The 23,274-nt window shown below is 39.5% G+C and overlaps 1 protein-coding gene across 1 annotated transcript in view; it reads left to right on the top strand.

Moving 5' to 3' along the window:
- Window positions 1–13,796, top strand: part of LOC308268036 (cytochrome P450 3A9-like) — a gene marked incomplete at both ends in the record, with an annotated part of 31,513 nt that extends 17,717 nt beyond the window's left edge. The window contains 5 exons of the mRNA XM_080703045.1: window positions 1,521–1,584; window positions 6,440–6,600; window positions 8,442–8,668; window positions 11,565–11,727; window positions 13,701–13,796. Of these exons, the coding sequence (XP_080559171.1) occupies window positions 1,521–1,584; window positions 6,440–6,600; window positions 8,442–8,668; window positions 11,565–11,727; window positions 13,701–13,796 (711 nt within the window). The remainder of the gene's footprint in view (window positions 1–1,520; window positions 1,585–6,439; window positions 6,601–8,441; window positions 8,669–11,564; window positions 11,728–13,700) is intronic.
- Between the last annotated feature and the right edge of the window lie 9,478 nt (window positions 13,797–23,274).

The raw sequence follows: 23,274 nt of genomic DNA on the forward strand, positions 1-23,274 counted from the left end.
GTATATCCTAGATACTAGACCTTTGCCTGATGGGTAGGTGGTAAAGATCTCCCCTTATATAGGCTTTCTCTCTAGATTCTTGATGGTTTCCTTTGCTGTGCAGAAGCTTTTTGGTTTCATGCTATCCCATTCATTCATTCTTGTTTTAATTTCTTGAGCTTTTGGGGTATTATTGAGGAAGTTTCTATCTGTACCTATACTGAGAAAGTACAGTCAGTCTCAAAAAATGAGAAGATGTGTGTTTTCTCTTATACGTGGAAGCCAGAGAGATATTCAGGAATAAGGTCAACATCAAGATAGATGGTCAGAGACTCCAGGGCGTCACTGATCACAGATAGTGGGGAAGGGAGGCAAAGTCATAAAGAGTATAATAGTTGAAATAATGCTATGAATATATACAAGACAGTCAATTTCAATATCAAAAACATGTGTAGGGAGGGGAGGGGCCTGGTGAGAAGGGCACCAAGAGCTGTGTGCACATATTTGTCTGATAATCTATACCCTACTATGATATAAAATTACAATGCATCAAATAAAAATAGAATTATTGACACACATTAATTTTAAAGAATGTATTATGAAATTTTCACATTAAGGAAATAATGAATTTTGGAAAAAGAGATATATTTACACTGATAATAGATGTTACACAGTATATACATGTATCAGAATAACATGGTACTTCATTAGTATTACAATTTTTAATATTTTTTGTACTAGTCAAAATGAATTTTAAAAATCGAGGGAAAATCTTTACCACAACCTTTCTGTTCGTAGGATAAATTTTATTTAAAAATTCTTTTCCTCATAATTTAAGTCTGCCAGATTTTAAGTTAGTAAAGAATAATTACATTTCTAAGCCTCTCATTTTACATACTCTACAATGAAAAGATTTTTGAGGTTAACTGGCACAGTTTGCTCTATAATTAAATTTGAGCACCTCATGACCTGAAGTGGTCATGGGATTCTCTGGGCATCCCAGCCTTGACTACTGAAGTCTGGATGCCAACACAGGATGCCTGCAGATCAGGGAGTCAAGAATGGGTAACCCAGGTCACTGCAAATCTTACAGCATTCTAGAACGGTAGAATACTTCAGGATGCTTCCTCGCAACTTGCTCATGAACTCTGAACGTGGCAGGAGATTGCTTTATGGGGCCATTGGTAAAGAATTAAGATAGCAGAACAAAAACTGAAGTCCAGGACTTCTTCCTTAACAAACATGTAAGACAGAAGAAGAAGCCAGGAACCCGCTAGACAAGAGACTGTGTGGAGAAGCTCAATATCAGGGAGAGCAAAGACCAAAAGCTGTTGGGTTCCACAACTGGTTTTCACTCAAGGAAACACGCTCTCCAGATTTTACAGGTGGCTGTTTTTGTTCACCAGTGATTCCGGCAACCCCGCCTGGACTTGAGAACTTAAAGGGACAATATTTTTTAAAGAAGGTTTAAATTCTGCACCCCTAACTTGATTCTGACTTGACTGACCTTTCATCTTAGAAATTTCTCTTTCTATTTCCAGCACCGAGTAGATTTTCTTCAGCTGATGATAAATTCCCAGAACTCCAACATGGAGTCTCATAAAGGTAACCAAGATGTTGCATGATCTTCTGCTGGGGAAGCTCAGAAGAAGGGGTTGTCCTGAAAATGTGTGGGAGGTTTTCCAAGCAGAGGAGCATTTCTGCCAAATGCAGAAAAAACACACTTGAATTTTTTTTTTTTTTTTTTTGGCGGGTTTGGGGCTGGAACCCAGGGGCGTTTGACCTCCGAGCTACACCCCCTGCCCTATTTATTATTATTATTATTATTATTATTATTATTATCATTATTATTATTTATTTATTTTGCAACCAGGTCTCACTGAGTTGCAGAGGGCCTCACTAAGTAGCTGAGGCTGTTCACGAACCGCAATCCTCCAGTCTCAGCCTCCCGAATGCTGGGACTACAAGTGTGCACCACCACGTTTGGCGAATATTTTGTATGGTAGCCAGGTATACTTTCAGAAGCACACAGGTATAACAATGTTAAAAACTGAAGTCTATAGAAACAAGCATTTCATATCAGGAAGTCATCAGTGATGTTGGATCATCAATATCTCAAAAAATGCTGATTCTCAATCTCATTCAGACTCACTGAATGAGAGCCTCTGTTTGGGAATTTGCATCAGAAGGAGCGCTATCCCAGTAGTGGTGAAGCTCATTAGGAACACTGGGTGAAAGTATGTTTACCAGCTGCATTTATTATAAGAATTTATTTTTCCATTTGCCACTGATGAGTACATTATGGGGTAAACCTTGGGGACTGAGTAAATATCCTGTTCTCTTCATATTTTCACCTACTTGTTTTATCATCTATGGATGTTTTGGGGAAAATTATTGTTGCAAAATGATAACTTTGTAATTCCATAATTTCCTATATACTTATGAGTTGGTATTTCATTGTAATGGAGAATCAGATTTTGCTTCTTTCTTCCTTTCTTTTGTACTTTTTTATTTTTTATGGTGCATTATAGTCATACATCTTTTTTTTTTTTTTTTTGCGGGTCTGGGGGTGGAACCCAGAGGCATTTGACCTCCGAGCTACACCCCCTGCCCTATTTTTTATTCTTTATTTTGAAACCGGGTCTCACTGAGTTGCAGAGGGCCTCACTAAGTAGCTGAGGCTGTCTGCGAACCACGGTCCTCCAGGTCTCAGCCTCCCGAATGCTGGGATTACAAGCGTGCGCCACCACGCCCGGCTATAGTCATACATCTTAATGGTGTACAAGATCACCCATTTAGCCCTTCCGCAATTCCCACTCCATATCTCTCGCTCCCCTTCCTTCTCATGCTTGGCTCAGTGATTGATATGTTTGTGAATGTACATCATGTACATAAGGAACTTTCTCTTTTCCACCTCCGATCCCCCTCCGATAGGTCACCTTATTTGCTGATCTATGGTTTCTCCTTTTTTGTCTAGAGTTCCTCCATGACCCTTTCTCTCCCTAGCTTCCGCATATTAGGGAGAGCACCCAATTTCTTAGTTTTTGTGATTGACTAATCTCACTTAGCATAATGTCCTCCAGTTCTATCCATTTTCCTGTAAGTTGTGTAATTTTGTTCTTCTTTATGGCTGAGTAAAATTCCATTGTGTACATATCCCACAGTTTTGTAAGCCATTCATCTGTTGATGGACATCTTGGCTGGTTCCATACTTTGGCAATTTTGAATTGCGTGGCTATGAACATAGATACACATACATTAGTTTGGTAGTTTGGTTTCCATTCTTTTGGGTAGATACCCAGAAGTGGTATTGCTGGCTCATATGGTAGGCTTGTTCCCATTCTTCTGAGGATCCTCCATACTGTTTTCCAAAATGGTTGCACTAATTTGCAATCCCACCACCAACGTATTAGAGTTCCCACTTCCTTACATCCTCACCAGCCTTTGGTGTTGTTTGTGTTTTGAATGATTGCCATTCTAGTTAGAGTTAGGTGAAATTGAAATCTCAGGGTAGTTTATTTGTATCTCTCTGATTGCTAATGATGTTGAGCATTTTTTCATACATTTATTGACTGTTAAAATTTCTTCTTTTGTGAAGTGTCTATTTAGTTCACTTGCCCATGAGTGGGCTTTTTATTGGGTTATTTGTTTTCTTATTGCTGAGTTTCTTGAGCTCTCTGTATACTCTAGCTATGAGTCCTCTTGGTTGAAGTTCTTGATAGTTTTCTTTGTTGTCCAGAAGCTCTTCAGTTTAATGCAATCTCATGTATCAATCCACCTTTCAATTTCTTGTGCCTTTGGGGTCTTGTTGAGAACGTTTTTACCTGTGCCTATGTGTTGAAGAGTTGGACCCATGCCCTCTTCAAGGAACTGGCAAGGTCTCTGGTCTAATTTCCAAGTCTTCCTGTCTTTTTTTTTTTTCTCCTCTCCTGTCCTCTCCTCTTCTCTTTTCTCTTCATCTCATTTTTCTTTACTCTTCCTTCCTCATATCATTATTCCTTTTTTCTCTTTCTATTTCTTTCAGCAGCCTAGTGCTTTATTCCACACACTGTCTTACTCTCATTATTTACTTTGATGCTCAAATCCACTCATGTTTCTCCACTTTATGCTTTTCAAGTGGGTCTTCGAGTCTTTTCTTACTCTTCTCCTTTTTATTGTTTATGTTATAAGGTGGTTGTATTTTTAGAGAAAGTATAGTCTCATAGCAAAATTGAATTGAATATAAGAATATTTTCCACATATCACTACCTCTACATATGCATAACCTCTTCCTTTTTAATACCCACCACCAGAGCAGCATATGTGTTATAATCAATGACCCTACACTGATGCATTATATCCATTCAGAGTCCACAGCTTTCATTACAGTTCGCTCTTACTCTTGATCATTTTATGGGCTTCACAATTGTATACTGACATGCATTTATGTCCTTTTTTATTTTCTGAGGCTGTCTTTCTTTCTGAAGCAAAATGTTCCATAGTTCTGTTTTGTTTCTCTTGAAAACCCTGAAATCAGTGACTTCTCCAAGGATCTTTTCTTTTTGCAAGAAATAAAATTTAGGAGCCAAAATCTATGATTATTCTGTGGATTTTTGCCTCTAGATCCTCTGAGTGGATAAAATTATGAAAGTGAAATATTTTATGTGAAGTGAAAAATTAAATATATATCATTATCCAGTAAAACAGTCTCTCTCTTCTCTCTTATCTCTCTTTCTCTTTATCTCAAAATCAGGTTTCTAAGTTACAGCTCATTTCTGTGACATAAGTCAATTCTCAAGCTACCAATAGTTGACAACATCTGACAAAATTCCTGAATGTTTAATAATTCATTACATAGAAGAGGAATAGGTTTGTTCCAGCCTGCCAGTACAAATATGTCTATATCTACATCTATATTCTATCAAGCATCTCTCAATCTACCTGCCTATGTACTATCTTGTTCAGTATAGCTTTCTGTGTTGAAGGAAATAGTTATAGATTTACTATATTAAGCAGTATGCTGTTCAATACAGTAACCACTAAACTCATGGCCCTATTTAACACTTAACGTGTGGCTACTGCCACTGAAGAACTGAAGTTTTAAATTTTAATTAATTAAAATTTTACTATCTACATATGGTTAACGGCTACTACAGTGGAAAACAGAGCTCTAAACTTCGAGTTTATAGTACAATTACAATTCAGTTCCATGGGGTACAAAGTCACTGGATAAAGAATTTGATTTTTAAATTGTCCCACAACCATATCTCATAAGTCATCATCAGTAAATTAACACTCCATATTTAGACATTAATTTTGTACTGTTTTGAATTACATGGTTTGGGTAAGCACCATATTTATTCTAAGGTACTACATGTCTAATGGTTCCAATCCATTTCTTGCTCTATGAGATAATTGTGTGACTGTAGTTAGCTTATGTCAGAAGAAAAATCAAAAGGGAGAACAAATTCTGTCACAAAGGCTGTTTGTTAAGCATAAAGGAGACTAAAGAGGAGGAACATGTACTAAAGAAGATAACATTCAGCACATAATTGAATATGTTTTGTTAATTTTACACAATGGGCCCTATTCTCTTTTATTTTTCATGTCAAATACCCTTCTGTTTAGATGAAAGATTCTTTAATTTTCCATACAATGAAGCATTAGTACTGCAAAGTCTTTCAAAGTATTTCAAACTATATTTTAGCTAGTGTGATTTACATATTCCCTGAGGCTGGGCATGGTGGTGCACACTTGTAATCCCCACGCTTGGGAGGCTGAGACAGGAGGATCGCACAGGTTTGAAGCCAGCCTCAGCTACTGAGTGAGGCTCTCAGCAACTTAGCAAGACCCTGTTTCCAAATAAAATATAAAACAGGTCTGGGAGTATAGCCCGGAGGTAGAAAGCCTCTGGGTTCCACCCCCCAGTACCACTAAATAAATAAATAAATAAATAAATAAATAAATAAATAAATTTTCCCTGAGGGGAAATGCTATCTCTTTTTTATTTCATGTTTGATACTGGAGACTGAACCCAGGGTCATTTTACCTCCAAGCTATACCCACAGCTCTTTATTTTTTATTTTGAAATAAGGCTGTACTAGGTTGCTGAGAATCTCACTAAGGCTGCTCTTGAACCTGTGATACTCATGTCTCAGCCTCTTAGGTCCTGGGATTATAGGTCTGCATAACCACACCTGGCTACTTACCTCGCCCAGCAGCAGTGGATGGCAAAGAATAGTGTAGTCATAATGAGTAACATATGACCAAGAGCAGTGTAGTGGAAAACTGGATTAAAATTATCTTACCTTTTTCATAATGTGTCAGTTAGACATGTGAGTGTGAACCACTCCCGACGTGACTCTGAATTGCTCTTTCATCTTTCCCTAGGGATCTGTGAACTTTATTTGGATTTTTTCATCTAAGCTGCGATGTTCTATACTAACTGGATTTACCTACAATGTATTTCCTCTCTCATTAGCTCTTACTGATCTGGAGCTGGTGGCCCAATCAATTCTCTTTATCCTTGCTGGCTACGAGACCACCAGCAACACGCTTTCCTTCATTATGTATGAACTGGCCACTCACCCTGATGTCCAGAAGAAACTGCAGGAGGAGATTGATGAGGCTTTGCCCAATAAGGTGGGTGGACGGCTCCTGGAGAGGGAGGGCAGAGGTGAAGCCACAAGAAGAATGCCTCCTTATAACTTCCTAGGAGAATTTTTCCCAAAAGTTCTAAGCATTGATTCTTTTCACGATTTGTATTTAGAAAGGATCTGAAGGGAGAAACAAAGGCAAGAACACAGTCAGTGGATACTGCTCCCAAAAATTTGTGGTTGCTGTAAAAGAATATTGGTTCAGTTGCATTCATCATCTGTTACCACAATAATACCATGAAAGAAATATCCATAAAACCCCAATGGCAAGAAAGTATGGGTTTATCACTCAATAGTCTGGAGAGTTAGCGCTGCTGATATTGCTGGACAAGACTGGCCTTGGCTGGGCTGTGCTGAGCAGGCTGACTCCGGTCTGCTCCATACAGCCTCGTGTTCCAATCACTAGGTTATAGGTGCAGATAACAGTCTATGGTCTAGGACATCTGTCTCCTGATACCAACTCTTAACCTCCACAGTATGGCAAGTAATGGCCACATATTGCCCATGCTGTCTCCGATCTCGGGACGCTGGATAAGCTGGGATTCTGTAGACTGAAAAGACGTTGCCTCTGGAACTGGATTAGATAGTTTGACAGTGGAATAAACACAAAGCACCTTCTTCAGAGCTCACTCTCAACACAGAAGCAACAACCAAAAGACTGGTCAAACAAGAGAAGATAAGGGCTGGGTGTGGCTTCTTATCCTCCATAAAACCTTCACTAGAACTGAAATTGTGTGCCCTAGGAGCATCGAATCAAAATAGTCTTTTATCATATTTGGGATGGAAGTTACAAATTTCTTCCCATACTATTTATACTTTATATTATATAATGTTTCACACTGAATTTTATACATATGTATATATAACCAATTATAATAGATGTTTGCATATACATATACTATATATACATATACATACATGTGTATACTCAAAAGCAGAAACATGCAAGATTTTTTCAACTAAAATTCTGATATAGAAAAAGGATCTGCTGGGCACATGCCTGTCATCCCAGCGCTTGGGCGACTTAGGAGGATCGCACAGGTTCAAAGCCAGTCTCAGACCCTGTTTCCAAAATAAAATATAAAATAGGTCTGGGAGTATAGCCTCGAGGTAGAAAAGCCTCTGGGTTCCACCCCAGTACCACAAAAAAAAAAAAAGGAAAAGGAAAAGGATTTGCGTGCGTGTGTGTGTGTGTGTGTGTGTGTGTGTATAACTGGGGATTGAGCACAGGTGTGTTCTATCTCTGAGCTACACCCATAGCCCTTTTTATTTTTGTTTGTTTTGTTTTGTTTTGTTTTTGAAAGAGGCTGTTGCTAGGTTACTGAGAGTCTCACTACATTGCTAACACTGGCCTTGAGCCTGCAATCCTCCTGCCTCCGCCTCCCAAGTACTGGGATTACAGATGTGCCCCATCATGCCTGGCAGATTTGTTCTTCTCTATGTTCTATATCCTTGTTATAGATGTGTAGCCTCTCTATTAAGTGGTAACAGTGACTGTGACATATTTTGCTTCCGTATAACTGTCATAATTTATAGTCATATTTCTTCACATGACAAAGAAAAAGCAGTAAATGGTAAAGCTGAGGATTTTAGGCTCTGGGCTGGTAATTGTCCCAAAGGTCTCTTAATTCATAACCATTCTACACCTATTACTGGGCCACTGAGCAAGTCAAATGACATAATTGTTATTAAAATTCTCAGCAAATGCTGATCTCCTTTAAGCAATATGAGATATCCTTTGAATCTCCAAACACTTCAATAGTACTGCATAGACTACATTGAAAGCTAATTCCAAACCCTAGTTTATGAAAATCTGTTTCTCTCCAGGCACCTGTTTCCTATGATGCCCTATTTGAGATGGAGTATCTAGACATGGTAGTGAATGAAACCCTCAGATTATTCCCAGTTGCTGGCAGAATTGAGAGATTCTGCAAGAAAGATGTTGCAGTCAATGGAGTGTTCATTCCCAAAGGTACACTGGTGATGATGCCAAGCTATGTTCTTCATCGAGACCCAAACTACTGGCCGGAGCCTGAGGAGTTTTACCCTGAAAGGTATAGGGCCCTTGGGAAAGGGAACACACCTGTGCCAAGCTAGTCCAAGCATGTTCTGATATCTGATAGAGCAGATGACACACATGTGGTTATACAATCATTTCTATTTATGTCTTCATTTTTAACAGTCTTTGTAATGTTACAAACATGACAGTTTCTTACAAAATTGGACAAATTATCAATTAGAAAAAAGAATGTTATATCCATCCACTGTTTAAAAACTTAAAATAAGGAGGAGTTAATTGCATGTAGTGTTTCATTAATATATTTCTATGGGTATATCAAATTTTTTCAAATACTAGAATCATACCACATTTGAGGGGGGGGTTGGGGATGGAACCCAGGGGCATTTGACCTCCGAGCCACATCCCCTGCCCTATTTTTTATTCCTTATTTTGAAAAAGAGTCTCACTAAGTTGCAGAGGGCCTCACTAAGGAGCTGAGGCTGCCCGCGAACCACGATCCTCCAGTCTCAGCCTCCCGAATGCTGGGATTACAAGCATGTGCCACCATGCCTGGCTCATTTTATTTTATTTTGAATTGCTGTTTACCTTATTTAAAATCCATCTATAAAGTCTCCACTAACCTTTGTTAATACACACAATCAATTCTCTATTTTTACTGAGTTTATATCTAATTTCAACTAACTGTAAATCAAAACTATTTAGAAAAGCATGTATCAGTATGAATATGTACAAACTATTCTTTTTGTCATGATTCCCTAGATAACGTAAAAGTATTTATATGGTATTCACATTACCTTAGGTATTACAAGCAATTTAGAGATCATTTGAATTATATTCAAAGAGCTATTTTGGTTCATTGCAAATATTTCCCCATTTTTAAAATGTACTTTTATTGGCGCAGTATATTCTCACATCATAATGTAAATCATGCTGACAATGACAGTCATGCACTCAGCACTTGATGTCTTCCCTCCACCCTGCCTACCCATTCCCTCCCTACCTAATACAGAGTTCTGAGGCTGACTGGTATATTCACATATGTACACATAGCTGATGATAGTATTTCCATTAATAAATCTCATTCTTCCTCCTCCCCTTCCTTTAGACCACCTCCCTGGCTCCACTGAGGTTTCCCCATCCATTATCTGGAGTCCCTCTTGTATCCCAATTACTCCCTACCCTGCACATATTAGAGAAAACAGGACCCTTCACTTTCTCTGATTGGCTAATCTCACTTAACAATGTTACACAGGTCCTTCCATTTTCTTGCAAATTACATAATATTTTTTCCTTGCTGAGTAGAATTCTATTGTGTGTATTTCCCAGTTTTATGACCCATCATCTATTGATGGATACCTGAGTTGGTTCTATAATTGGGCTACTGTGAATTGTGCTGCTATGAACACGAGTATGCATATATTACTGTAGTTCTCTGGTTTTGGTAAACCCATTCCCAGTTTATATTTCCCTAGGGTTTTTTTGTTTTTTGTTTGTTTGGTTGGTTGGTTGGTTGGGTTTTTTTGTTTTTTTGTTTTAAGGTGGTTTTTGTTTTTTTTTTTTTTTTTTGGTACTAGGGATGGAACCCAGAGGCATTCTACCTCCTTCAAGCTATACCCCAACGCTATTTTATTTCTTATTTGTAAACAGGGTCTCACTAGGTTGCTGAGAATCTTGCTAGGTTGTTGAGGCTGGTTATGAACCTGTGATCATCCTGTCTCAGCCTCCCAAGTACTAGGAATGTAAGCATGTACCACCACTCCTGGCTATATTCCCCCCCCCCTTTTTTTTTGCAGGTCTGGGGATGAACCCAGAGGCATTTGACCTCCGAGCTACATGTCCTGCCCAATTTTTTTATTATTATTCTTTATTTTGAAACAGGATCTCACTGAGTTGCAGAGGGTCTCACTAAATAGCTGAGGCTGTCCGCGAACTGCGACCCTCTGGTCTCAGCCTCCCAAATGCTGGGATTACAAGCGTGTGCCACCACGCCTGGTTTATATTTCCCCATTTTTAATAAGGGACTTGAGCACCTAAGATTTTTTTGTGTGTGTGGTACTGGGGTTCCTGGAAGCCCTTCTACCTCCGGGCTACACTCCCAGACCTATTTTTACATTTTTTTATTTGGAAACAGGGTCTCCTAAGCCAGCGCACGTGGCTGGCTTCGAACCTGCGCGATCCTCCTGTCTCTGCCTCCCAAGCACGGGGATTAAAAGCATGCACCACCACGCCCGGCTGTAAGATTTCATTTTGATGGGTTTCTGAAACTAATCCTCCATAGATGCAGCAAAATAACTACGTACAAAATTATATATAAAATTATATTAAATATATATAATCTGGGGTGTGTATAATACTGGGGATTGAACGTAGGGGCACTCTACCACTGGTCTGTACCTCCAGCTGTTTTGGGGAGAGGTCAAATATTTACTAGTGCATTATAATTAGACATTACAGTAAGGCTCAAAGGTATACAAACATACACTCACACAACACTTGATGTATTTCTCTCCTCATAATGTTTATGGATGAGACTGTGTTTTTAATATGTGTTCACATAGTCCTCATTTACCTTAGAAATGTGCCGATTTTTTGTGCTGATCCTAACCCTAACCCTTACCAGTTCTAGAGAGTTTTTTGTAATATTCCATGAGATTGTCTATCCTGACAATGATTTTTACCTAAAAACAGGGTATTTTTTTCCTTTCCAAACTCTATGCCTTTCATTTCTGTCTCAACAAGACTGAATGCTCCTATTGGGAAAAGGGGGTAGAAAAGGTCTATTCCGGATCATTCTAACAGCAAAACTACAGAGGATTTTAATGACCAGGTCAAGAAAGCATCTTGCCTACAACTTCTCAGGGGTATCTAAGTGACAATCTTAAAAAAAAGTAACTCTTGTAGTTTTTGTTTCATCTCTATTGTGAAACCAGGTTCAGTAAAAAGAACAAGGACAGCATCAATCCTTATATATACATGCCCTTTGGAAATGGACCCAGGAACTGCATCGGAATGAGATTTGCTCTCATGAACATGAAACTTGCTCTTGTCAGAGTACTGCAGAACTTCTCCTTCCAGCCTTGTAAGGAAACACAGGTCAGTGTTATAAGTTATAAGTTCTTATAAGTTATGCATTGTGGGGAGATTTTTTAAAACTATTTACAGAAAGTGCGTGTTCATTTATTTTTCATATCTATCAGCCAAAGAATCTTCTTTGAGCCATCTATGAGACTTTGGGGTCCTTTGTTTTGGGAGCTCTAAATCTGCGGCTTTATAAAGAACATATAAAGTCAATGCAAATTAGCATGACATGATTGCGTACAATATCTTTTAACTTGAGCACAGTTTGAATTTAGCTTTGAGTTATCTGAAGATGGGTCATTATTGTGCACAATCAGAAAGTGATAATGTCATATGCTGATGTTTGAGTAGCCAGTGGCACTCTCCTCACCAGAATCAACCCCTCCTCTTCAGTTGGCTTTTTGGCATGAAAAAGAACAGCTGTTCCCCTCTTACCTGTAGCATTAGGGCAGTCGTGTGTCTGATAGAAAGGGGGTCTCTGGCACACCAAGAGTAGGGCAGATACTTTCTACAAACTTCCAGTCTACTCTAGAATGGCACATCTCAGTCTCCACGACAATTTGTTTGTCATTCTTGAATCAGATTACTCTGTTGGGTAAACACTGAAAGAGTGATTCTGTAAATGGAGAAATGATGTAGTCAAAACACTATAAGACTCAGAAGCTCCTCATTTGCACTCTCCTTAGAAGCCAAGCGGAGATATAAGAAAATAAAATAAAGCATAATGCCAGCCTGGCATGATTGTACATGCCTGTAATCCCAGTACTTGGAAGGCTGAGACAGGAGGATCCAAGGCCAGCCTCAGCAACTTAGCGAGACCCCCAACAAATTCACAAGAGTCTGTCTCAAAATAAAAATATGTCTTAGGGTAAAACTCCTTCAGGTTCAATCCCCAGTACCCCAAGAAGAGAAGAGAAGAGAAAAGAAAAGAAAAGAAAAGAAAAGAAAAGAAAAGAAAAGAAAAGAAAAGAAAAGAAAAGAAAAGAAAAGAAACAACATGATTTAGAAGGCCTCTTTCCATCATAAAACTGAATGGGTTCAACTGAGGGGATGACCAGACTTCAGAAGTGGAGAGGTACCTACACAGTTGAAATGTGCAATACTTGCTCAGGGTTGCTATGCAAGTCTCAACAAACACAAACACAAAATTAACTTTGTGGTTTTCAAAAATAGCTCACCATTTATCTAAGGATCTGCTTTATTTTTTAATTTCATGTTTTTACTTAACATTATATCAATAAAGTAAACAAGCCAACATGATTTTGTCTCTGGCCTGCTTCAGAATAAGTGTTCATAAAAGTTATTTTTTGAATAAACAGATGAATTAATTATTTCACTACTCAATCTTGACAAAGTTCAAAGAATAAGTAGAGCTGGACGTGGTGGCACACGCTTGTGATCCCAACATTCAGGAAGCTGAGACAGGAGGATTGCAGTTCACAGAGAGCCTCAGCTATTTAGTGAAGCCATTCACAACTCAGTGAGACTGTTTCAAAAATAAAAAGACTGAAAAATAGGGCTGGGGTGTAGATCAGAGGTACAATGCCCCTAAGTTCCATCCCCAGTACCGCAAAAAAACAAGATATATGATTCTAAAAGTCGTTTTTGGTTTTTTTGTTTTGTTTTGTTTTGTTTTGTTTTTGTTGTTTTGTTTTGTTTTTTGCATGTGTCTGAAGATGAAACCCAGAGGCATTTAACCTTCGAGCTACACCCCCTGCCCTATTTTTTACTCTTTATTTTGAAACAGGGTCTCACTAAGTTGCGGAGGGCCTCACTAAGTAGCTGAGGCTGTCTGCAAACTGCGATCCTCAGGTCTCAGCCTTTCAAATGCTGGGATTACAAGAGTGCGCCACCACGCCCGGCTCTAAAAGTAGTTTTAATGTGTTTGTAAAGCATTCTTGTTCTTGATGTATCTTTTCTACTTTGCTTCTGTGGTTGTTGGTGCTTCACTAGTTGATTCACCTTGTGCTTCTTTGTCTTTGTAACAGGTTCCCGTGAAATTAAACAAGCAAGGACTTCTTCAACCCGAAAACCCCATTGTTCTGAAGGTTGTGTCAAGAGATGAGACCATGTATGGAGCCTGACTTTCCCTATAGAATTCAATTTTTCAAGTAATCTATATTCTTGAACACCAGATACATATTTATTTTGTGAAGAAAACTCAGAAATGGAGATGAGCTTAATCTTCCTCAGTTGATGAGTGATTAGGGATCTGAACTCTCACTGAACATGCTCAGTTTCTGTGTAGAGTGTGATATAAAAGTGGCCATCTCAGTGCAACATGTGTAGACGCAGTCTCTCTGATTCTTGTGGGACTTTGTCTTTCCACTCCCAATCAGTCCCATTAATTCCTCCTGAGATCCGATAAAAGGATAAACATTTGTCACCAGTTTTATCAGCAGCATTTAATGAAAATAAAAATTATTGTTATAACTCTAGTAGTGACCTTCATATCCCATGTCTTCTTTGAAATATTCTAAAGTCTTATATTGAGAAAGACAATAACCACCTCTTGATAAAAATGTATTATCTGATTCTTTTGTGCCCCTGAAGGGAAATCTATAGAAGTGAATCAATAAGAACCAGAACTGAGTGGTGGCACTCAGCTATTTAACAATTTCAATTAGATTGTTGAGATAGGTAGAGTTAACCCATTGTGACTTTGCTCATTGCTTGAAAATATAGTGTCACTCCGCCATTTTGAAGCACAGTCTACTGCAGCACTTATTATTCTTAGTTTTGATTTAATGTTTCTACCCCATCTCCCTGAAGCTTACAGAAGGAAGAAAACATGTTTGCTTCTACCTCTATGAAATCTATCTTTATCAACTGTATTAACACAATGAATATTCAATAAAAATGGTTGATCAATCGATTCTGCAGCAATGCTAAAAGAATTAATTAGATTCCACTAGAACGAGAAGCTGCATGGGGCTTTTCCATTTCTCTTACTGCCCCATCTCTTCTCTCTCTTTACTTTCCCTCTGTTCTCCTTCCCTACCTGAATATTCAATCCTAAATCCATTAGAGGGGCACAGCAAGGCAGTAAGCACACTTTGATGATGTAGATGGGAGTCATGAAAACTCTTAGACAGAGATCATGTAGGATGAGGAAATCATCCATGTGTTCAGACCAACTTGGCCTGGATGTGGGAGCCGAAGCAGGGGGACATGGGGTCCTTGCAGAGTGTGTGTGTGTGGTGAGGGGGGGGGGGGTATCTGTTGTGCACATCCACTTTCTAAGTAGGTTGCGGAAAACCCAGGTGAGTTAAGGAAGGCATATGCTATTGGAAATGGATTAATGGAAGTTGGCTACAATATGGGAGGTTGATCAAATGAGTAAATATATTAAGAATAATAAGTCCAGACATGGTGGTACATGATTGTAATCTCAGTATTCGAAAGGCAGAGACCAGAGGATCACAGTTCGTGAACAGCCTCAGCTACTTAGTGAGGCCCTTAGCCACTCAGTGAAACCCTGTTTCAAAAAAATTTTTAGCCAGGCATGGTGGCAACCTACTATTCTGTATAATAGTTATGCACCAATAAAAATAAAAGCAGAACTTCCGAGGTGAACACAGTCCAATCTCAGATTCAGAATCAAGGTTCATTGTTTCCCAGTGATTGGGGGGCCATTTGTTATGCCACAACATATCATTGGAGTGTCCTCCTTCATTTCAGATACAGTAAAATGTATAGGACCCAGAAGATAGGTGAGTGCTAGGGAGACTAGGAGGAAGCTATTAATGTTTAAGTAACTGAGAACTGTTGGAGTTACTGATTCACTCAGAAGAAGGAGTGCTGAGTTCTAGGCAGGGTTGGCCCCTGGTGTCACACTGTTCAATACAGGGAAACAAAGGGGGAAGGGAAGAACTACTACTACTGACTTGATAAAGCACTTAGTGTGTAATGGGTATACTTTGTGCTCTGCAGCATACCTTTTAGTGGACAACATTATAACTGTAGTTTTTATTTTTTATTTTATTTTTTTTTGGTGGTACTGGGGTTCCTGGAAGCCCTTCTACCTCTGGGCTACACTCCCAGACCTATTTTTATATTTTTATTTGGAAATAGGGTCTCTTAAGCCAGCAATGGCTGGCTTTGAACCAGTGCGATCCTCCTGTCTCCGCCTCCCAAGCGCGGGGATTACAAGCGTGCGCCACCACGCCTGGCGTAACTGTAGTTTTTAATGGCCAGCTTTCAAGAGTACTCACTAGGATTCTTTTTTTTTTTTTTTTTTTTTTTTACATTTTTATTTGGAAACAGGGTCTCCTACGCCAACGCGCGCAGCTGGCTTCGAACCTCCCAAGCACGGGAATTAAAAGCGTGCGCCACCACGCCCGTCTACTCAACTAGGATTCTCTCCTGCTAGTATTCACATCCTTGTGTGTTTGTACTTGAATAAATTGACCTGTGATACCACGCAGAAATTCAGGGTCTGATGGTGTGTGGCTCCTGAGGCTGAATCAGAAAGGACACTGAGGTTTCCACTTAACTCTCTCTTCTATCACTCCTCTAGTGGAAGCCAGATAGGATGTTGTAAGGACACTCAAGTAGCCACATGTCAAGAAACTGAAACCTTCCACCTGACTTGCCAGCTGTATACGTGAGCTACATTTAAAGCGGATTCTAGTCAAGCGTTAGAATAACAGCTATTCCAAGTCATCTTAAAGTCAGCCTCTTGAGAGACTCCAAACCAGATCCATCAAGACAAACATATCAATCACTAAGCCAAACATGAGAAGGAGGGAGGGGAAAGGAATAGGGTGGGAATTAGGGAAGGGCTAAATGAGTGATGTGTGCATGTATGCCTCTACCATCTTGTACTCCATTAAGGTGTATAACTACGCTGGGCGTGGTGGCTCATGCTTGTAATCCCAGCATTCAGGAGCCTGAGACCTGAGGATCGCAGTTCGTGGACAGCATCAGCTACTTAGTGAGGCCCTCTGCAACTCAGTGAGACCCTGTTTCAAAATAAAGAATAAAAAACAGGGCATGGGGTATATGTAGCTCAGAGGTCAAATGCCCCTGGGTTCCATCCCCAGACCCACAAAAAAAAATGTATGACTACAATGTACCAATAAAACATTTTAAAATTATATAAAAGATAAGCCAATTCTAAATTCCTGACCTACAGAAACTACAATAAGTCTATTGTTTATGCCACTAAGCTTTAGGGTAATTTGTTAAAGAAAACAAATACAGAAGCAGAGGGCCAGAAAATCATGTTGGATGACTGCAGCAGAGAACTAAGGATATCCAGGGTCATTACTATCAACTGGAATTTCTGGGTGAGGACAGGACTTGGTGCTACTATTGTGTGTGTGTGTACCCATGTATGTGTGTACATGGATGCATGTAGTGCCAAAAAAAACCACCAAATGGTTAGAACAGACAAGGGATACTGTTAAAGCCCACTGCAACAGGGAAGAGAAAGTGAACCTAACTCAGAATACAACAGGAGACCAGACATTGAGAGGGTGATGGAGTCAATTAATAAAAATGCTAAGAGGAACTTGGTTAGGTTTCTGGTATGGGAGATTGTTCCTGGACTGTGCTTGGCCCAGGGTGGCAGGAAGAACAGCACCAAAGATAAGGAGAGGAACTCAGAGAAATCTGACTAAAGATTGCCAAAGGAGGAAGTCCGTATTAGTGAAGGGTAGGTTTCTATAAGGTGTGCTGAGAGGAGGGTGAAGATTCCTGGCACCAGGCGGGTGAATGATTGAGGGACAGGCTCTACAGACAGACTGCCTGGGTTCAAAAAGCAACTCTGTCACTTACAAGCTATGTGCTCTAGTTATTTAACATTTTTGAGCTTCTGTTTCTTTACCTGTAAAATAGGTATGAAAACAGAATCTGCTTAGCAGAATTATCACAAAAACTGGAGGAATTATGCCTGTAAATCGTTTGACTAAATTTTAGGTGCATAGAAAGACACCACCAATGCTGGCCATGGCTGCTAAAATCCATCCTTCCCAGCATTACTCTTACAAGCTGAAGAAGCGATAGAAGCAGGCCGATGTGCCATAGATCAGTTCGTTCACTGGATTCCTGAGAATACTTTCCAGGGTTTGATTTCTTACCATATCTCCTTCCTCTTTTTTCTCTCTTTTTTTTAAATTGGTGCATTGTAGTCATACATATTAGAATGGGAAATTTTTTTTGCCAACTACTCCTTCAATAGAGAACTAATGTCAGAAATACACAGAGAACTCAAGAAACTCCCTTTCCTCTTGATGCTGCACTATGACATGACAAGAGATGAGTTTTCCTGCAAACACACTTTGCTATTTTTACTCTAGACCGAAGTCTTGCACTGACATCCACCCTGTGACTTTGAATTGTTCCGCTCTTTTGTGCCACCCCACCCTCACTGTCCCCTTGTATGGACACATTGATGGACTTTGCCTCAAAACCACTCCACTATTTTCTCTTTCTCTGGATTAATTTTCTATAACAGAGAAATGGCCAGGATGGGATATCCTAAATCTTAATGTCTCACAGTTGATAGAGTTCAAAACATCCTACCTCAGAGTATAGAACCTTGGTATTTGAGGAAACAGCAGGTGCAGGAAGGTCATTCTCATTATTCCAGGTCCTTTTTCCTGAAGGTGGTCATAGACCATCATTTGAAAAGTGTCATTCCGCCGGACGTGGTGGCGTATGCTTGTAATCCCCGCACTTGGGAGGAGGAGACAGGAGGATCGCACAGGTTCAAAGCCAGCCTCGCTGGCTTAGGAGACCCTGTTTCCAAATAAAATATAAAATAGGTCTGGGAGTGTAGCCCGGAGGCAGAAGGGTTCTATCCCCAGTACCACCAATAAAATAAAATAAAATATGAAAAGTGTCATTCCTATAACCAATGCAAAGTAATATTCTTATATCTGAAGACACAGGACACACAAGAATCTGAACAGCCTAGCTAATTCCTTTCTTCAACAGTTCATTACCATAAGATAATTACCCTTTTTCTACTCTTCTCTAGTAGTCTCCCTGCTGCATGTTTCCCCCCTAGATTCCACATATGAGAGAAAAGATTATATTTGTTTTTCTGAGTCTGGCATATTTCATTTACCATTATAATCTTCAGTTCTATCCATTTTCCTTCAAATGACATGGTTTCACCTTTTTGATGGCTGAGCAAAACTCACTGTGTGTGTGTGTGTGTGTGTGTGTGTGTGTGTGTGTGTGTGTGTCATTTCTGTTGATGAGTACCTATTCTGATTCCGTAACTTGGCTATTGTGAACTGTGCTGCAGTAAATACAGCTACGCAGATATCTCTATTAATAAGATGATTTTAATTCCTTCAAGCATATTTTTTCAAATATCAGAAATATTTTTTTTTCATTCCATGGGTTGCCTCTGAGTCCTGTTAATTGTTTCTTTTTTGAAGTTCTAAGTTTTGATGTAATACTATTTGTCTACTTATACCTTTGTTGCCTATGTTTTGGGGGTCCTATCTTTAAAAAATAATAATAATTGCCACAACAATGTCTTGAATGTTTTACTTCATAGTTTCAAACTTAAGTTTTAGATCTATGATCCATTTGGGGTTGATTTTTGTGTATAATAAAAATTATCTACTTGCTCTTCTGCATATGCTTATCCAGTATTACTAGCACCATATACTGAAGAGGCTGTCTTTTCTCCACTATGTGATCTTAGTGCATGTGTGTGTGTGTGCATGCACACACAAGCATGCAAATGCACACATATGCAGGTGCTTCAGTAGTTTTATGACATGCTAAGTTTTCACCTTATTTTCTTCTTCTTTCATATATCTGTTCTTCTAATGGGTATTATAAGTTCATATGCTTTAATGATAGCAGTTATCATCCTTTCATTTCTAGAATTGAACTCCTTTAAGTATTTCCTGTAAGGATGATGTGGTGGTGATTAATTCCTATCTAAGAAAGACTTTACTTCTTCGATTTTAAAGAATAATTTTTCTGGGTACAGTATTCTTTGTTGGAACTGTTTTTCTTTATCTTCCCATTATCTTCTGGTTTGTAAGGTTTCAACTGAAAAGTCTGCTGTACAGCTGATGAGCTTTCACTTATATGTGACTCCACCTCCACATTTTTCTCTTCCTATTTTGGGGATTTTTCTCTTTGTCATCTTTTTTTGTGGGTTTGTTTTTGTTTTTTTTTCGTACTAGGGGGTGGAACCCAGGGGCTTTCTACCTCCGGGGTATACTCCCAGACCTGTTTTATATTTTATTTGGAAACAGGGTCTTATTAAGTTGCTGAGAGCCTCACTAAGTAGCTGAGACTGGCTTTAAACCTGTGCTATCCTCCTGTCTCAGCTGGGATTACAAGCGTGCGCCACCACGCCCAGCTCTCTTTGTCTTCTCCTTTGAATGTTATGTCTACAATATACTGTGGTAAAGATCTGTTTTAGTTGACTCTAGCTGAAGTCCTTTGACTTCTGGATGTTCAAATCTCCTTGAAAATTTGGGAAGTTTTCAGCCATTATTTTGACAAATAGATTTTCAATGGATTTCTTATCCTATCTTTGCCTTCTGGAATTCCCATGGTGTGTATATTTGATCGCAAGATAATGCTCCATAAGTCTCCTGGGATTTCTCCATTCTTTTTGGTTTTCCTTTTTTTAATTTTTGTTGCTGTTGTTGTTTCTTTGACTATGCTAATTCATTGGACTGGTCTTCAAGTATAAAAATTCTTTCTTCTGCTTGATCTAATCTGATATGGAAGCTCTCTATTGAATTTTTCATTTCATCGATTAGTGTTTTAATTTCAATATTTCTGATCCTTGGTGAATATCTCATTCGTATCCTGTATTGTTTTGTCTTGTTTCTCTAGTCTCTTGAATATCAGTGAGTTTCTTTAGGATTATCATTTTATATTTATACATCTCATAATTTTCCCTCAAGTTGAGATCTGTGGAGAATTATTATTCTTTTTAAAGTGCCATGTTTCTTGTGTCCTAATATTTGTGTCTGTCCATCTGGTGTGATGTTTGTTTGTTTGTTCCAATCTTGTGGAGTTCTGAAACTGAAAAACATGGATGAGCACTTCTCCTGGTCCCAAAGGACAAAGCTAAGTGAGTCCAAAGACCTTTGCACCCACAATAGTTCCAGTGTTGTGGGTTATTAGACAGGCTTCCCTAGATCCCACCAGTTGTGTGCAAGTATTGGTAGGGTTTATGGGTTTTGATTGCTGTATTTATATAGTTACATGGTTTGGGCAGGAGCCCTCCCAGCTCTCAATGCACAGACACAAGTGAAACAAGGACCTTACACCAGTATTCACTATCCTGAGCCTATACAGTTTGGAGGGAACCTCACCGAGATCAACCAAAGAAGGGCAAGTACTGACAGAGGCCCAAGGTTGTGGGGCTTAGCCAGCACTTTTCCCAGTTCTAGAAACACAGGCAGAGGTAAGGCCAGGACCAAAGAGCTGTATCAACTGACATCGGGCTGTGCAGTGGAGAGGGGACCTCCCTTAGATCCCTCCAGGAAAGTGTAGACACTGGAAGGGTCCCAAAGCCAACAGGATTGGTCAAGAATTTTCCTAAATCTGGGTAAATAGATGTTGATGAGACCAACATCTGGAAGCTAGATCCACCAACATCAGGACATGAGATAGGGAAGAGATCTCATTTAAATTCTCCTAGATGATGCCGGGCGTGGTGGTGCACGCTTGTAATCCCCGCGCTTGGGAGGCAGAGACAGGAGGATCGTGCAGGTTCGAAGCCAGCTGCGCGCACTGGCTTAGGAGACCCTGTTTCCAAATAAAAATGTAAAAATAGGTCTGGGAGTGTAGCTCGGAGGTTGAAGGGCTTCCAGGAACCCCAGTACCAATAATAATAATAATAATAATAATAATAATAATAATAATAATAATAATAAATTCTCCTAGATGAGCAGTAGCACTGGCAGAGTGAAAAAGTTCCCCCAGGATGTTTCCAAGTCCAGGGATACAGGCTCAGGTGAAACTGGAATTTTACAATGGTGTGTCTCAAACATGGGAACTGGAAATGAGATCCCAAAAAAACCCATGAGACAAATACGTGGGTGGGTCAGAGGCCATGGCAGCCAGTAGTCCTGAACTTACAGGACACTGGGGGACCTGTTTTCTGCTCCCTGACACACTCACCGGTCCCAATATCCTGGCAGGGACCAGACTTTCCTTTTTACGCAGCTGGAAAAGGACCAGATCTCCCTTGGCTACTAAGCCAAGATGGAGTCTAGCCATGGCTACTGTGGAAGCTGGAGATATGAGGGTTGGAGGAGATCCAGAGTAAGTATCTACTTTGTAGCTGGGGGGTCATGATTATAACAAAACAACTAAATGAAAGTAAAGCCATTGACTTCTGGAGTTAGGACTGCATGTGTCTGCTAGTATTATTAGAATTTTTTGCATATACATTGGCTTGCATAATGCTGTAGAGTCAGGTTCACCACTCTCATCTGAAGGGCCAGGGTTGAAGTGGCAGGTGAATTCCTATGTTCCTCATCATGTGTTGTCTTTCTAGTTCTCCATGCTGTTTAGGATCCCCTTACTTCTTTACTCCTTCCCTTTCAAATTTGTACATATTGACTCAATGAACAGTAAGGCTCTACAATGCTTCTTATACATCATCCATTTTCCTTTAGGTTTTTTTGTGTGTGTGTCTGTGTGTGTGTGTGTGTGTGTGTGTGGTGCTGGGTCTTGAGCCCAGGGGCAGTCTACCTCCAAGCTACACCCCCATCCCTGTTTTTTATTCTTTATTTTGAAACAGGGTCTAACCAAGTTGTGGAGGGCCTCACTAAGTAACTGAGGCTGGTTCACTAAGTAGCTGAGGCTGATGTCAAACTCAGATCCTCTTGTCTCAGCCTCCCAAGTACTGGGATTACAAGCATGCACCACCATGCCAGCTCATCCATTTTCCTTTAAAAGTAACCCTTACTTCTCATGTTTCTGATATTAAGTGATATATGCTAATTTTATTATCCACACGTGTTCTCTAATGCCATGTTTTATGTATCTTTGTTAATTAAGATAATGAGAAGCCGGGCATGGTGGCGCACGCTTGTAATCTCCATGCTTGGGAGCTGGAGACAGAAGGATCGTGCAGGTTCAAAGCTTAAGAGACCCTCTTTCCAAATAAAAATATAAAATAGGTGTCTGGGAGTGTAGCCCGGAGGTAGAAAGGCTTCCAGGAACCCCAATACCACCAAAAAAAAAAAGATAATGAGAAAATACCCTTTTATATTTTTTTAATATACTGTTAGAGTATTGCTCATCATTAAAATGATTCTTCTTTTAAAATGATTTTTTAACTTTTCCTCTAATTCTCTTAAAGGTTAATTGAAATGCACTGTTTGGTGCTTAGATGCCTGAGACCAAGGTAAAACTGTTATTATATGTAAAACATTTACTTCATTCTTATACTAGTCAAAGAACAACAGAAGTCTGGGTTCTTGAAAAGTCATAAATCTTACCTAGATCAGAGTAAGATCTTATCCTATTCTGCTCCATACATGGGGCAACTACAAGTGCAATCAATGGGTGACCGTCTCTCTTCTCAACACCCTTCTCAGAGCTTTCGCTACATCC

This window comes from Muscardinus avellanarius, assembly GCF_963383645.1.
Source record: "Muscardinus avellanarius genome assembly, chromosome: 10".
Lineage (NCBI taxonomy): Eukaryota > Metazoa > Chordata > Mammalia > Rodentia > Gliridae > Muscardinus > Muscardinus avellanarius.